This window comes from Malurus melanocephalus, unplaced genomic scaffold (genome assembly GCF_030028575.1).
Source record: "Malurus melanocephalus ecotype Western Australia unplaced genomic scaffold, MMel_1.1 scaffold_387, whole genome shotgun sequence".
In the NCBI taxonomy this organism is placed as follows: Eukaryota; Metazoa; Chordata; class Aves; order Passeriformes; family Maluridae; genus Malurus; species Malurus melanocephalus.
In genome coordinates this window covers 676,478-691,820 of record NW_026623619.1, presented here as the reverse complement: position 1 = coordinate 691,820, position 15,343 = coordinate 676,478, and the positions used below count along the sequence as shown (strand labels likewise).

The window sequence follows — 15,343 nt, the reverse complement described above, 5'->3', positions numbered from 1 at the left end:
GCCACATTAAAGTACCTAAAATTCAAAGGGGGCTTCTCAACAGGGAAGAAGGAGAGACAAACTATTATGCTATTAAATACGATTTTTTATTTCTGATTTTATAAACCGCTTGTACATATCCAGCAGGTTCTTGGCCAGTTGACAGAAAAAAGCACTTTCCAAAGCATTTGAAGAACCATTTYCTTAACAGACTAGTCGTTAAAGGCRTAAAACTTTTCAAATATTTTTTAGTCTGTAGTGTTTCTTCTGTGCCTGCACCCTCCCTTCAGCTGCTAGGGAAAAACTTTTGGAGTCTGAGATACCAAAAACACAGAGCTTCAGAGAGTCCAGAAAGCAAAACCCTGGTCCCACTTTTAGCCAGGCATTTCAGCCAGGCATTCCTTGTGATGYTAGAACATGGAAAAATCAAATGACAGGCCTCCTCACTGTTAGAAACCCAATAGKCCTGCTCTGAGCTATCGCTTTAGAGAAATGCCAGTTTCTCCTTGACCTGCTTGTAGAGCTAATGCTCTGGTACTGAAARTAGTGGGAATCATCAAGTAAACTGAGATAGAAAAAGGAACTGAAAATCCTTGGTTACATAAAGCCAAATACAACAGCAAACAGTTAAGAACCGTTATGTGCCACGTCTGAGAAACTATGATGTAGTGGCGGCACAATGGTTCCTGGAGACGTCAGGAAGGACACCTGGTGGTGGTTCTGAAATCAGCTCTGAAGATGTGAATTCTMAATAAGCATTCCTTGTGGAATAGAGGGTGAAGTAAAGCCAATCCATATTGATTATATCCCAGAATCAGTGAACTAAGAGCTATTCAGTTCAAGTTTATTTTGTTGCGGAAGATTGCTTCATTTTGATTCGCAGTTCGAGTGTGGAAATAGCCCTTTTATTCCCCTGTACTAACACATTACTGGACTTCTGAGAATATCAGTGGTTGACTTRGGTGTCAAAATAGGTAATTAAATTCAAGACAGGATAGTTTGGTGACTGTTCCTCCAGAGCTATCTTTCTGGATTAGCTGATAGATGGGTTGTTTTTTCAATGTCTCCAGCATCTTGAAAGTATGCTAAAAAACCAACTAGATAAAGACAGCACTATATATCAAGGACTTGTTAAAGAAATACAAACCATGGTTTACTTAGGCAAGCCTTCAATGATATTTGGCATACTTTTCTCCTAGGCCTCTGCCCTGAAGGTGAGGATAAGGGTCAGATTTGACTATCCATCCTGAAAGCTGATGGTGAAAGCAGGACAAGAACAGTGCACCGCAGCCACCCAAATGTCTGAGGGGGTGCACTGTGTCACTATGCAGTGAAGAGCTTTCCTTAAAGGTAGATTCTTCATAATCAGATGTGCCATGTGGCTGAATGTCAGCTAACTGGCTACCAAAGAATAAACAGTGCCCCTCGCCTCTCTGCTAATTTGACAAAGTAGTAGATTAAGTCCTTTGAAAAATTCCCCAAGAATAAAATTCAAACAATTTACTACTGGCCATAGCCTAAAGACAAAGATGGTCACTGCTATACTTAAAATTTGTCTGGACTTCTTTGCAGGCTGTAAGCTCACTAGACTGTAGTTTTTTTCCTTCATATGCAAAGCTTCTAAAATGGGGCTCTGCCCTTTGGAGGTGAAGTAATAAAYAATCTTGGTTGCCTCTACCAAGTCCTTCATGAAACATAATTTCTAAATGTAGCTTTCTTTATTGTAGAGGCCCTTGTTTCCACCCCCTGAAATTACTACCTGCTACTGGTGATTACATAGTATTTACTTGGTAGGTGGAAGCCTGGAAACTGAAAAGCTGGTAAACTTCTCATTTCACATAAATGGGAAATGAGATATCGATCCCCAAGTCTTAGCTATAATTTTACACATCATACACATAATCCCCATACATCAAGAGATGCTCATAAATAATTCAGCTACACTCAAAAGTAATGTATAGACTTACCAACAGAGGTGCTTAAAAAGAACAGAATTGCACATTACTTTCTATGAAGTCAGCTGAGATTTAGGAAAAATACAAAAAGATAATACCTCAATTAGGAAATGCTGAAGTAGCCACTAACTACTGGGAACACTACTCTGATTCATTAGCTGCTCTCATCAAAGAAAAATTTGCAGCATGTATTCCCTCCACCCATGAGGAATTTGAATGGTCCAATTCTCTAATTCTTCTCTAATTCTTCTCTAATTCTTCTAGTATATTCTACGTGTAGTATAATCCAGTACCAGGCTAGCAGCTCCAAGAAGAGCAGGATCTGCTAGGTTTGAGACCACCACATCCACAGTTTTTACAGAGGACAGAGCCTGTCGATTTATCACATCTTTGACAGCATTAACGTAGTGGTTAGCTAGAACTCCAGAAAGGATCACAAGAGAGGGGTTCACGGTGTGTAGAATGTTCACAACGCCAAGGCCTAATGCAGTCCCAGCTGAAAAGATGAAATAAGAAAATGAGCAGAATACTGAAAACAGTTTGGACATCATTAGCTGAAACAGTCCTGTTAGCAGCAAGTAATACTGGAAAGTCAGAAAAGTGTTTTGTTCCACAGGGCAGAGTTTTCAGTTTATGTTATCAGGTAATATGTGTCCGCTATTAACTTTTCTTTCAAAAATAAAAGGGGAGAAAAAAGGCAATTTCTTTTATCACGACAATCATTGTTCAGCATTATGGAGTGAAAGACAAAAGTGCATTAACCACACTTGTAAGCAAAGAGGAAAACATCACTCTACCATCTTAGTAGTTAGTTATCTGCTGTGTATGAGGGAGGTGTGGTTTAAAGCTAGTAAACCAGAAAATATCCTGTGTAAAGTAATACATAAATTGCTTTTGCTACCTCAAACTAGCCATTCACTTGCCTACAATGAAATGCTCCCAAATTTCCCAATACAAGAATGTTGAGACTTTACTTTTTTTTAAAAGTGATCTTTGCAGAATCTTAATCTTTTTGTTATTGGAACAGATACTTTTAGCACTTCTGCTGACATTTTCTCTAGCATTTATATTTAAAATTTCATTACTGTTAGTGATTTCTATATTAAGAAGTCCTCAATGTTTAGAGTGTTTGTAGTGTTACAATGCTCTAGCATTTTTGTATACCGAAAAATATAATCATGGAAGTGTTCCACTCTCTGGGCTATGCTCTCACCTGTTCTGAGGATGCTCTCTGCTTTTGTATTCCCAAGTTTAGCTGCTTGAATAAGATGTGCAGCGCTAACAATCTCCTCCTTCTTCATTGACATTCCTTCCACTAAAAGCAGATCATCTGAAAGGGAAAGCCAAGAGCAAAACATGGTAATGTGGCAAAGTCAGATGGTGAAAAAATAGGCAATTAAAATCTTTACATCTCTTTTACTTGTATACTGAATCCTGAGCGATCTGTAACAACCCCGAGTTTAGCAGTAGTAATCACATCCGTATTATTCAGGGAACTACTTGCAGAAGAAGGGAATCAAACTCAGAGTGTGGTAGTCTCATTAGTCTCCTGAGACTCAAACATAAATAAGATATAAATATTCTCAGCTTTTTGCTGAAAGACAATCACTGAAACCAAACATCACAGAATGCCTGTCAGATTACATCAAGTTAAAGAGAAGAGACTAAGCTCTAATGTGTTCTTCTGGTAATTCTGAGACCAGTGATTCCAAATGTCCCTTGACACTGAGAAAAATCTGTACTGTGCAGGCTGCCTGTACACCTATTCTAATCTCCTCTTAGATAAAAAAAGGCAGATCTATCTTTTCTTAATACTATCTTTGAAAATTTCTTCCTAAATTGCATTTTATTAACTGTGTTTTCAAAAACAGAGTAAACAGATACCATCATGCAGCTTCTTAGCTTCTCTCTGTAGTGCTATTCCTGAGGCATAAGCTTCTATACATCCTTGGCTGCCACACAGGCACTCTGGTCCGTCTAAGGATACAACGATGTGCCCAAGCTCAGCAGCACAGAAAGAACTGCCATGGATCAGTTCATGCTGATGAACAATTCCGCCTCCAATTCCTGAAAAGAGATGAAGACTTCTTTGGTTGAAAAAAAAGACAAACACCCCCTGCTCCCCAACATTTTTTAAAGGACTCTGATATTTGCTTATTCTAATACAGACAAATGACACACCTAATACACAAGCTCATAGCTCCTTCAGATTCATATATGAATCCAAATGGTACATAAAGCTTGTATTTTTTTAAAGCCTGTTGATGGTACTGAACAATGAGAGATTCTTAAAGCTTGTGAGTCATGCCCTTTATGCAGAAAACTATCCTTCCAAGTGGCCTTAAAATTTTGCACTTCAGAAGAGAAGTTCTAATGCTGTAATTAGACAAACAAACTCACATGTTTAAGGGCCAGGACACTTAAATGAGCAGGCCACTGCTGCCCCTTCCCAAACTGGGTGCAGATTCATCAGCTAGTTAGTACTGCCACCATCTAAAGAACTACATACTTAAATGAGAAAAGTTACCCCACATTTACATTTGAGATTTATACTTTCTCATATTCAGTTGCTTATCTTCTAAATACATATTCTGATCTGACTTGTACTTCTGAAACTGAAAGAGAATCAAACTATAAAGCTGAAAAAATTTGGAGTTGGAGTTGCTCAGATTTTCTTTATTTGCCTGCATAGCTGTAGGAGCAGAACTGCATTCATCAAGAAGTTTAAACTATGGAAATGGTTTTATTTTCCTGAATAAATTAAAAAAGCACCCTAAACCAAACAAATGGTGATGCAAAAGAATTTTTGGTTTTCCAGGCATAGTAGTAATGTTTATGCCTATAAGAACTGCTGAGCCTTTAAGTGGTGATGCTGGACACTGGATTTCATTCAACTGCAACACACTCACCTGTACCAGTAATCAGTGTTACAAAATTTTCTACTCCTTTTCCATGACCAAATTTCCTCTCTGCTAGAGCAGCACAGTTTCCATCATTGTCCACCCAGACTGGCAGGTGCAAAGCATCAGATATTGGAGTTCTGAGATCCACAGAGCTCCACTCCTGAATGAGTTTTGTAGAGTGAAGCACAATTCCTTCTCGAGGGTTTACCCGTCCACCTGTGGAAATACCTAAGTCCCAGAAGAATAGAAGAGAAACATGAAAACTAAGTCTGTTGAATAGACTTTAAGTAAAAACCTATTTATCTAATCACAAGATTTTTTTTCCCTCTAATACTAGGCTTTGAAGTAAAAATTTAAGTACTATTGGCAGTACAACTTCTGACATGTAAAGATCATAGAATCATGGAATGGTTTGGGTTGAAAGGGACCACTAGAGATCATCTAGGTCCAAACCCTCAGCTAAAGCAGGTTCACCTACAGCAAGCGGCACAGGATTCTGTCCGTGTGGGTTTTGAATATCTCCAGAGAAGGCGACTCCACAACCTCTCCAGGCAGTGTGTTTCAGTGCTCAGTCATCCTCAAAGTAAAGAAGATAATTCATAGAATGCCACAGCTCTAATCACAACACACCGAGTATATATGGGTAATGGTTAATGTTAGTCAGAGAGTTAATGTTCCTAATGTTTAGGGAAGATTGCAGCAAATCATTTAATAGCTGTGTTTCTTGTTAGTGATGTACGAAAGACATGATGGCAAAAATAAATTACTCAAAACCTGGAACACTCTTAGTGTCCAGAAATCTGCTGTAACTCACTGGACCTAAAGTAGTGATTTTTACTTAAAAACACACAGTTTTTGTGAAAAATCAAAACTTCCACAATCTCTCTCAGCTTAGAGATTTGTCTATCTGAGCAGAGTAATAACCAGCAATAGGCACTATTAGTCAATCTAGTTTTCGCCAGCTGGAGAGGCTTCCAAAGGTGGTGGAGTCTCTCAGGACGACTGAAAAGTACATCACTGTTAGTGAGGTATTTAGCTCTAGACAAAAGTTTGAACATTTTATTGTACAGAGCTTATATAATTGAATCATATATAAGATGGTTCCAGAGTTAATGCTATCATGAGAAGCAGCCATAAAAGCTCTAAGACAAGCAGCTGAATTGAACATAAAAGCTGTAAGAAAGGTGTGAAGGTCTAATATTTCTCACTACAGTGTACATTGTTTTTAAGTAATACAACATGTTCAAATTAACTTTTCATCTCGAACAAACTACTTTCCTTTAGAAAAATTTCTCAGCTAAAATGGACATTCTGTGTCCTTCTTAAAAATCCAGGACACATTAATCAACATCTTGTAAACAAATAATACCTAAGGCCAAAACTCCCAATAATCATTAAATTGAAGAAGTCCTGTCCGATCTAAACACACATTTTAACACAGAACTCTACYGCAAGTAAACTGGAAGTCAGCAAAAGGGCTGCTTTTGTCTGTTTTCGCTGCAAATTTAGCCTTAACGTATCTGAGAATTCTGCTGCACAGTTGATCCTAGCCCATAAGAAAAGCTTATGGACAGTAAAGAAAACATCACTCAGCAGCAGTTGTTTCAAGAGCTGTTTTGATACACACTGAGCATCTGAGTCACAATTCCAAGACAGCAGAGAGCTCCAAAATCCACAGAACTAGATAAACACATTTTAGATACAATTTACTATAACTTAAAACAGACTGCTTTAATGGTTGTTACACACTGAAGAAACTTCAGTCTTTACAGTCAGCTTCTCATTTTCAGACATTTTAAAAGGTTTGTTTGTTAAGGATACATAAGAACTTAAACATAAGAGATCCATTTCAGAAAGGTATTTTAACAATGAGTAATGATCTAATTTCATGTTAAAAAACACAGATGTAAAGACAAAGTTAGTATTTGTTAACTTACCTACTCCCAAAATTCTGCAGTTTACATTTACTGCCTCTGMTGCAGCCTCTACACACATCTTTAGAATTAATGCTAGTCTGTCTTCATAGGTTTTAGGGTTGAGCTGGGTATACTTCTTAACTATTTCACCCTAGAAATCAAAAAACAAAACATGCCCCAGAGAAATGTACATCATTATGAGATTTCTGTTCCATTTAAATCACAGATCAATTTGAAAATAGAGAGCCRTAACATATCTTTTAAAAAAATACAGGTGCTAAGATTTAGGTCTTGGACCTACGGGCAAGGTTCTTGACAGCTCTGGGGGACAGGTTTGCAAGATTAGGCATTACATTCTGTTTCAGTAATCAATCTCCTGTCTGAAATTAAATTCATATTTTAAGAAACACATGCCTTGTGTGAATAAATATCACCAGAGCTACTGGAACTGTTGTTAGGCATAAACCATGACAGARCAATGCACTTAAGCTCAACACTAAAGTTAAAAAAATAGAGAAAGGGTAACAATTGCAAAAAAGGACAGAAAAAACAGTGCTTTAAGAATGTTTCCAATTGGACTGCATGAAGTGTTTGTGTGGTGTCACAGACAATGCCATTTCACCAATAAAAGGAGAATCAGATAGAGAAACCCTGGAAATTTCAAGGCAAAATTTACTATACTTCTGAAATATTTTTTCATCTAAGCAATTACACTTCTGAGTCACTTGCAATATTTCTGGAGTACCATCTACTGTGATCCATCATAGAATAGTTTGGGTTGGAAGGGACTTTAAAGATCATCCAGTTCCAGATCTCTGCCATGGGAAGGGACACCTTCCGCTAGACCCAGTTGCTCAGAGCCCCATGCAACCTGGCCTTGAATGCTTCCAGGGATGGTGCATCCCAAACTCCTCCAGACAAGTTGTTCCAGTGCCTCCCCACCCTCACAATAAAGAACTTCTTCCTAATATCTAATCTAAACGCACCCTCTTTCAGGTTGAAACCATTTCCTTTTGTCCTGGCACTACATGCCCTAGTGATTACTTTGGACAGGGTGGGGAGGGGCCATGAAGATTATTTCACCCTTAGGAGTCATGCAGAGRTAATGAAGGTATTCATGACACCTGCTTGGAATCTATGGGTACAAAGGAACTGATCTTCATGCAGTGTTTATATTGCAGGATTAAGCCAGGAGACTGCAGAAGGTATCCTGCCTAACAGAGTTGTTCTCCATTATATCCCCTGTACAGTCTATCTAAGTGAACTGCACTGACTGAACGCAGTGGAGTGACATGGAACATGGCCAAGTCATTGTTGCCAAAGAACTGGAAAATTCCAAGCTGTCAAGGGTCTTGAGTATTAGGTTCCACCATCTCTGCATCACATGAGCAATAGTTTGTGGATTATTATGCTTAATTTCCTCTTTCRTTTTTGGAGGGGCATCAGAGGAAGTTGTTTTGGAAGATGAGGCTGCAGCATTCATCAGAAAATGTAACAGCTTCTAGAAAGAATTTTTGAAAACTCATTTTTTTGTGAAAGTAAAATTACATCTCATATTCTACCACTGGCTGTTAAATGCTTACATCTGTTGCGTAAATTTTATTATGGAAGTCTGTTTTCACTCTGATTTGCTAGCATTTCAAGTTTCATAAATGCCACCTCGAGCTCTGTAAAGTGGGAAATTTTTTTTAATTAAGTTTTTTTTCCACACTGCATTGATACACAGGAAAAAATGTGTCATTTTCTTCTAAAAAAATTACACTTTTAAAAGCTGTCTTTAAGACCTTGAAGATCTGCCAGACATCTCCTTTTAAATGAATGTGAAAATTCTGGACTGTACCAAGTCACTTCACATAACCCTTCATCTTTCTGCAGGCACCTTACTTTGCTTTCTGGGTAACTATATCAAACTGATCTAGTTATGTGCAAATATGCAGTGTTARGGGTAGGATTAATTGTCCAATATTGTTGAGAATAAAAGGCAAAGACTTCTCATCCTGAATTTTACTCCCATCTTTGAAATGCTGCGAAGTTCAGTACATTGATTTGCTAGATGCTGGCTGTTGCTCAAAATGGTCCTGTGTGTCCATTACATGGCTGTGTAAGGCAGTGGGGAAGTAAAAAGCCAACTTTTGGAGCCTTTCACTTTTTTGTTTGACATATAAGAATTTGCAGGTTGAACTGATCGCCGTTTAAGGAGAACCAACACATCTGTAAGTTGTTCCATTCTTCAAAGTCTGCATTCTTTTCCCACAGAGAGGAAGCGCCTACCACCTTGCACCAGCGAATGGGCATTGCTAATTTAACATCAGTCTTAAAAGAGCAAACCAGCAAGCAAGTCGTATCATGACCATATGAGAGGTGCATCAGATGAGAGGAAAAAATCTTTATACAAGTGAACAGATGGCTTTGTTTTGGAGCTCATAAACCCATATCCACAAAGCCCAGTGGAGTTTGCAAAATATCTAGAAGTACAACARAATATTTACCTTCATACTGACAATTGCTACTCGGAGATTTGTTCCGCCTAGATCCACAGCCAGAGCACTTTGTGTCTCAAGGATATGGTCAATATCTTGAGAAATATTATCTTTGACAGGAGGAAAACAGAATTTCTTYTGCAATGGTTCTTTGAGGTCAATAGATTTAAGAAATTTCAAAATCCTTGGAACAGCATTACCATCTCCATATATTTTTGAGCTGTAATACAAAAAAAACCAATCCATGTAATTGGAAATAACAATGCAATCTTTAAAGTTCTTTATATGACAGAAGAGTGTAACAGGATCATTACAATATTATAATCTGGCTACTGTACTAATACTGCAGATTAAACAGTGAAAGTCATGAGATGTGGTACGTAGTGACAGTAGTTTAAAGAACACACAACAGATCTTTCATGGCACCAGCTCCATTTTGTAATATGGAACTGGAATGTAGAAAACTAAACTAGTGATGCCAAAACTCCTGTAAAATTAAGCTTAATGAAGGGACTGACACCAAAAAGCAGGAAGACAAAAATACACAGTTCATGTATGTACTACAAATCCAAACAAGATGTACTTATCACACAGATGCCAACTATGTAATAATAAATTGTACATGTCAGTTTTCAACATGTCCATTTCTAAAATATCATGCATTCTTTAATGGTATTAAAGAATTCCATTTTATTTTTCTGTTTAGGTTCTTAAGAAATACTCTTTTTATCCTTGTCCTTAGTTGAACCAATATTTTCTCTCAAAGTTCATAAGAACTTAGGTGTGAGAGAAATGAGGGTCAATACTTATTAGGGCTGAAGAGTAAGGAAAAGCATCTCACCAGAATCCTGCAGCTTCCTGGAAGCTTGCACTCAGGACTCTACGTATCATGCCTGAGGTCAAATCAGCTATAAAGTATTGTGTCATAGAAACACAGAATAGTTGAGTTGGAAGTGACCTCTGGAAATCATCTAGCCCAACCCCCCTCTCAAGGTAGGGTCACACTGAGTAGGTGACACAGGAACTCATCTAGCTGGGATTTTAATGTCTCCAGGGAGGGAGACTCCACAACCTACCTGGGCAGCCTGTGCCTGTGTTCTCCTACCCTCAGTGTAAAGAAACTCTTCCTTACACTGAGGTGGAAATTTTTGTGTTTTGGTTTATGGCCATTGCTTCTTGTTCTGTTGCTGGGCACCACTGAGAAGAGTCTGGCACCATCCTCTGGGCACCCACCTTGGAGATACTTATTTGTGTTGAGAAGATCCCCTCTCAGTTGTGTCTTCTCTTGTCTTGGTCTTGTCTTTTCTAAACAGGCTCAGCTTTCATATACTCTCTCTCTCTTCTCATAAGAGAGGTGCTCCAGAYCCTGAATCACCTCAGTGGCCTCCACTGGACCYTCTCCTTGTCTTGCACTGAGGAGCYCAGACCTGGGCACAGAACTCCAGATGTGTCCTCACCAGAGCTGAGCAGAGGGGGACAATCACCTCCCTTGACCTGCTGGCCACTGTCCCCGATGCCCCCCAGGATCCCCCTGCCCTCCTGGCTGCAAGGGCACTGCTGGCTCATGGACAGCTCCTCGTCCACCAGGACCCCAGGTCCCTCTCTGCAGAGCTGATTCCAGCAGGTCAGCCCCAGYCTGTGCYGCTGCCTGGGGTTATTCCCTATCAGGGGCAGGACCCTACACTTGCCCTTGTTGAACCCCATYAGGTTTCTCTCTGCCCAACTCTGCAGCCTCTCAAGTCCCACTGAGTGGCAGCCCAACCTTCAGGTGTGACARCCTCTCCCCAGTTTTGTGTCATCTGCAGGCTGGCTTAGGGCTCATTCCATCCCTTCACCAGGGCTGTTGATAAACAGAATGAGACTGGACCCAGTACTGATCCCTAGGGAATGCCACTTCTACAGGCTTCCAGCTGGATTCTACTCCTCTGCACAACCCTCTGAGCTCTGCCATTCAGCCAGTCCTTGATCCAGCTCACTGTCCCTTCATCTTACCCACACTTCTGAGCTTACCCACAAGGATGTTGAGTGAGACAGTGTCGAAACCTTTGATGAAGTCAAGGCAGTCAACATCCACTGCTCTCTCCTGGATTGTCGACCAATCCTGCCGTGCCATCAGTAGAAGACTATCAGATTGATTAAGCATGATTTCCCCTTGGTGAATCCATGCTGATTACTCCTAATGACCTTTTTTTTACAGGCTTGGTGATGACCTCCAGAATGATCTGTTCTGTCAGTTTTCCAGAGATGGAGGTGAGACTTACTGGCTGGTAGTTTCCCAGGTCCTCCTTCTTGCTCATTTTCAAGATGGGAGTAACACTGGCTTTTCCTCAGTCATTAAGCATTTCTCCCACTTCTGTGATTTTTCAAAGATAATCTGCTAGCTCCCTCAGCACACTTGGGTGCATYCCATCAGGCCCATGGATTTATGGGTGTTGAGTCTGCCTAGGTGAGCTCTAACTCAACCCTCTTCAACCACTTCTTCCTTTCTTCAACCTTTTTCTCTAACCTCTGAGGTCTGAGATTCCTGAGGCTGTTCTCAGCAGTGGAGACTGAAGAAGGCATCCAGTAATTACACCTTCTCTGTATCTTCCATCACCAGGACACCCATATGATCTCCAGCAGCAGCCCCATATCTATCCTATTCTTCATGTTGCTGCTGATGTACTTGTAGATGCCCTTCTTGGTATTCTTGGAATTGAGCCAGACWCAACTGGCGTTCCTTGTCACATCCCTGTGTACTCTGACAATGTTCCTACAGTCGACCCACRTGACCTGTCCCTTTTTTCACATCCCATGAATTTCTTTCTTCTGTTTGAGTTTTACTACAATCGCATCCATTTAGGTCTCCTGCCCTCTTTGCCTGATTTCTGATCAGAGGGATACACTGGTCTTGAGGAGGGAGGAAGTGATGCTTCAATACTGACCAGCTCTTTGGAGACCCTCCTTATTTGGAGTCCTAACCCATCAGATTCCTCCAAACAGGTCTCTTAAGAGGTTAAAGGTAGCTCTTTGCAAGTTCAGGGTTCTAGTCCTGCTTGCTGTTTTGCTTCCCTAGTGCAGGATTCTGAGTTTCTAATGCTCACCACAGCCAAAGTTGTCCCCAACCTTCATGTCTTCAACCAGTGCCTCCTGATTTGTTAGTACAAGGTCCAGCAACACCCCTTTCCTCATTGGCTCCTCCMCCACTGCATCAAAGTTATCTTCATTGATCTGTGGAACTTCCTAGAATGTGTGCGCCAAGCTGTGCTGTCCAACAAATATCAGGTTAAAGTCCCCCAGGAGAACCTGGGCCTGTGACTGCGAGGCTATTTCCAGTTGTACACAGAAGCCTCATCAACTTCCTCCTTCTCATCAGGTGGCCTGTAGTGAACAACCACAACAGTCTCACCCATATTAGCCTGTCCCTTAATTCTTACCCATGAACACTCAACTTGTTCGTCTGTCCCTGAGCAGAGCTTGGTACAAGCTCTCTCACACAAAGAGTAACTCCACCATCTTGCTTCTCTGACCTGTCCTCTATAAAAAATACACAGCTCTCCATGACAACATTTCAGGCATGTCTCCATAACTGCAATGAGATCATGGCTCTGCATCTGGCATGGTTTATAGCTGATTAGACTGTCTTGTTTATTCCACCTGCTGCATGCAATTGTATACAGCCACTTCACTGAGGATCAAGCAACCAGGTTATGTGAAGGGGTGTGAGAGGATTCACCATGGTCATAATAACCCCTGATGTGTTTTGCCCTGTGATCTTTTCTCGATGATCTATAATGTTATTGTATACCCAATCTATATGTACCCAAAAATCGTTATTGTCTCTTCAAGACCCTGCAGCCAGGGACCTTGTGTGTGTGTGTGTGTGTAAGGCAGGGTGCTGATCACAGGCCCACATTTTTAAAATCGCTCAGCTCAGGAAGATTGCTGCCTTTTGCTGCAYGGTATTTGCTTCACTGGTTGTTTTGTCTTTGCTTTAGCAAATGTTTTTTTCCTTCCCGTTTTGGGTTCTCTTTCAATTTCTTTTCCCCCTTGTGTCAGATGGACTCCAACTGATGGTTTTGGGCTGTCTTGGGATGAAGTCCACAGGGGTTGTCACCATCTTGACTCCTCGTTCTGCGGAACATACAGTGACCTGGGAGGCACCATCTCAAAAAGGAAGGGTGTGATGTCACCTTCCCTTTGTCCTTCAGCCAYGCAGCCACCTCTGGTGGGTGCCACTTTGGGAACAGGTATTTCCAGCATTCCAGGTCTTTCTTTGTTCCCATGGGGTTACGAGATTTAACAGTTTGGTAGGCAGCAACTGTTTACTTTTGTCCCCCTGCCTGCTGTCATTCTATTTGTTAACAAACCATTACTTCTTCACTTATATCTACTTGCATCTTGTTCTTTATTGGTGAAAAGAGATTGGTTGGAATCAAGGGGAAGTTTCTCATTTCAGAGTGCCCACCTCTGTAAAATTGTCTCAAACCAAGACACATCCTCAAACGGAGAGGCAGCCAARGAACATCTACCTCTGCACTGGTTGGTATGACCTATTTTCCTGGAGGAAGCAATGGCACAACTATTTCCACTCTGAACTCCACTCCTCGAGTCCTTTGGTTTAAAGCTCATTTCACCAAACCAGCCAGCCTGCTGCCAAAGATTCTTTCCCCTTTGTAGTCAGGGATCCTATCCCTCCCTAAGAGACTRCAGGCATTAAAACACAGCCCACTGTTATAAAAGCCAAAACCTTCTCGATGGCAGCAGCCACAAACCCAGACATTGGTCTGCATGATGTGTCTGCTATGGCTGTCCCAGTTTTTCTAACTGGTAGGACACATGAGGAGATGACTTCATGTGCCTTAGCAGGGCTTTACAGCCTTTCTTGATCCTGCCCATTTTTCAGCTCTCAGTGTCATTTGAACTCACACGAAAAAGTGTCCTTCAGGCAAAAGCCAGAGTAGGCAGACAGTAAGTTCTGCCCCATGCTGCTCCTACAGAACAAGATCTYTCAATCACAGAGTTAACATGAAGTTTGTCCTCTTGACTTTCTGCTGGATATTAAATGACTACTTGTATCAAAACATTATTAGTAACTTTTTGCTCTATAAATACTAATGCACACCAGAYGCTACATTATGGTTCTGAAATGAAGTATCATTTGTAACCTCAGATCAGTGTATTAAAAGCACTCCAATCAAATATGATGAAACACCTTAGGACCAAATGCTTTCCAGTCTACTGCTTTAACAACCCTCCAATGAATTAAGATGAATGTACTCACCATGGATATTGCTTCCCAAACTGCAGCTGTAGAGCATGAAGAATCTTATCCTGTGTATCAGCATCACGGACATGAAGAACATTTTCACCTAGATCACAAAACACAATAGGACAGATCAGATCCTCAAATTGCATTAAAGAACTGTTTCAGAAATGAAAAAAAAATTGTTATTCCCTGTGCAGGGGAAAGATGCCCACCAGGTTGACATCATTCTTCATCAATTACTTCACCTCTGATACACTTTCCAGCATTACAAAACACTAGAGTTAAGCAAACATGTACCTGTTTCTCTTCCTGTCTGACGTGTCCCCAGGTTGATGACAGGTGTACCAAATGCTCCCACCTCTCTGACACCACAGCTGCTGTTACCAATCATACAACCAGCATGAGCAACTAGCTGAATGAACTGGTCAAATGGCACATGCTTAACTGCCCGAAAATTGGGATGATGTTCTATGCCCTTCTTCCTCATTACACGAACCATCTCTTTGCTTCCTATGGAAAAAGAAAGAAGAATAAATGATTTGAGTTCTACTTTTAAAATCAAAGTCCAGACATGCAAAGGATCTAGTAGCTAGCCATTCCTCAAGCTGTCAGCTCTGAATAGGTTTTGTTCTGTTTTTATCCTTACAGTGTAAGTTGTATAGGTGGATATATAAGCCAAAGTTTGATCCAATAATTCACTGCAAAAGTTTCTTTGTAATTCTAAGTTAATTTAAGAGGCACTAATATTGCTCCGACATGTGACGTGGTTTCTCTTCATTTTCCTTCTCACACTGAAAAGCTGAAATGTCTTCCAGCAATGTGAACATGGAGCTGCAGCAATGCACCCATAAGGCTGACACCT

At 40.6% G+C, this 15,343-nt stretch overlaps 1 protein-coding gene across 4 annotated transcripts in view; it reads right to left on the bottom strand.

Moving 5' to 3' along the window:
* Nucleotides 1-2,176: 2,176 nt before the first annotated feature.
* The window catches only part of GNE (glucosamine (UDP-N-acetyl)-2-epimerase/N-acetylmannosamine kinase), a 29,578-nt gene continuing 16,411 nt past the window's right edge, over nucleotides 2,177-15,343 (bottom strand). For all 4 annotated transcript variants that reach the window (XM_057379111.1, XM_057379112.1, XM_057379113.1 and 1 more), the window contains exons 5-12: nucleotides 14,779-14,991; nucleotides 14,497-14,584; nucleotides 9,243-9,453; nucleotides 6,775-6,904; nucleotides 4,844-5,065; nucleotides 3,819-4,001; nucleotides 3,148-3,264; nucleotides 2,177-2,430 (exon numbers count right to left, since the gene is read on the bottom strand). In XM_057379111.1, the coding sequence (XP_057235094.1) occupies nucleotides 2,195-2,430; nucleotides 3,148-3,264; nucleotides 3,819-4,001; nucleotides 4,844-5,065; nucleotides 6,775-6,904; nucleotides 9,243-9,453; nucleotides 14,497-14,584; nucleotides 14,779-14,991 (1,400 nt within the window). In that variant the 3' untranslated portion in view covers nucleotides 2,177-2,194. The remainder of the gene's footprint in view (nucleotides 2,431-3,147; nucleotides 3,265-3,818; nucleotides 4,002-4,843; nucleotides 5,066-6,774; nucleotides 6,905-9,242; nucleotides 9,454-14,496; nucleotides 14,585-14,778; nucleotides 14,992-15,343) is intronic.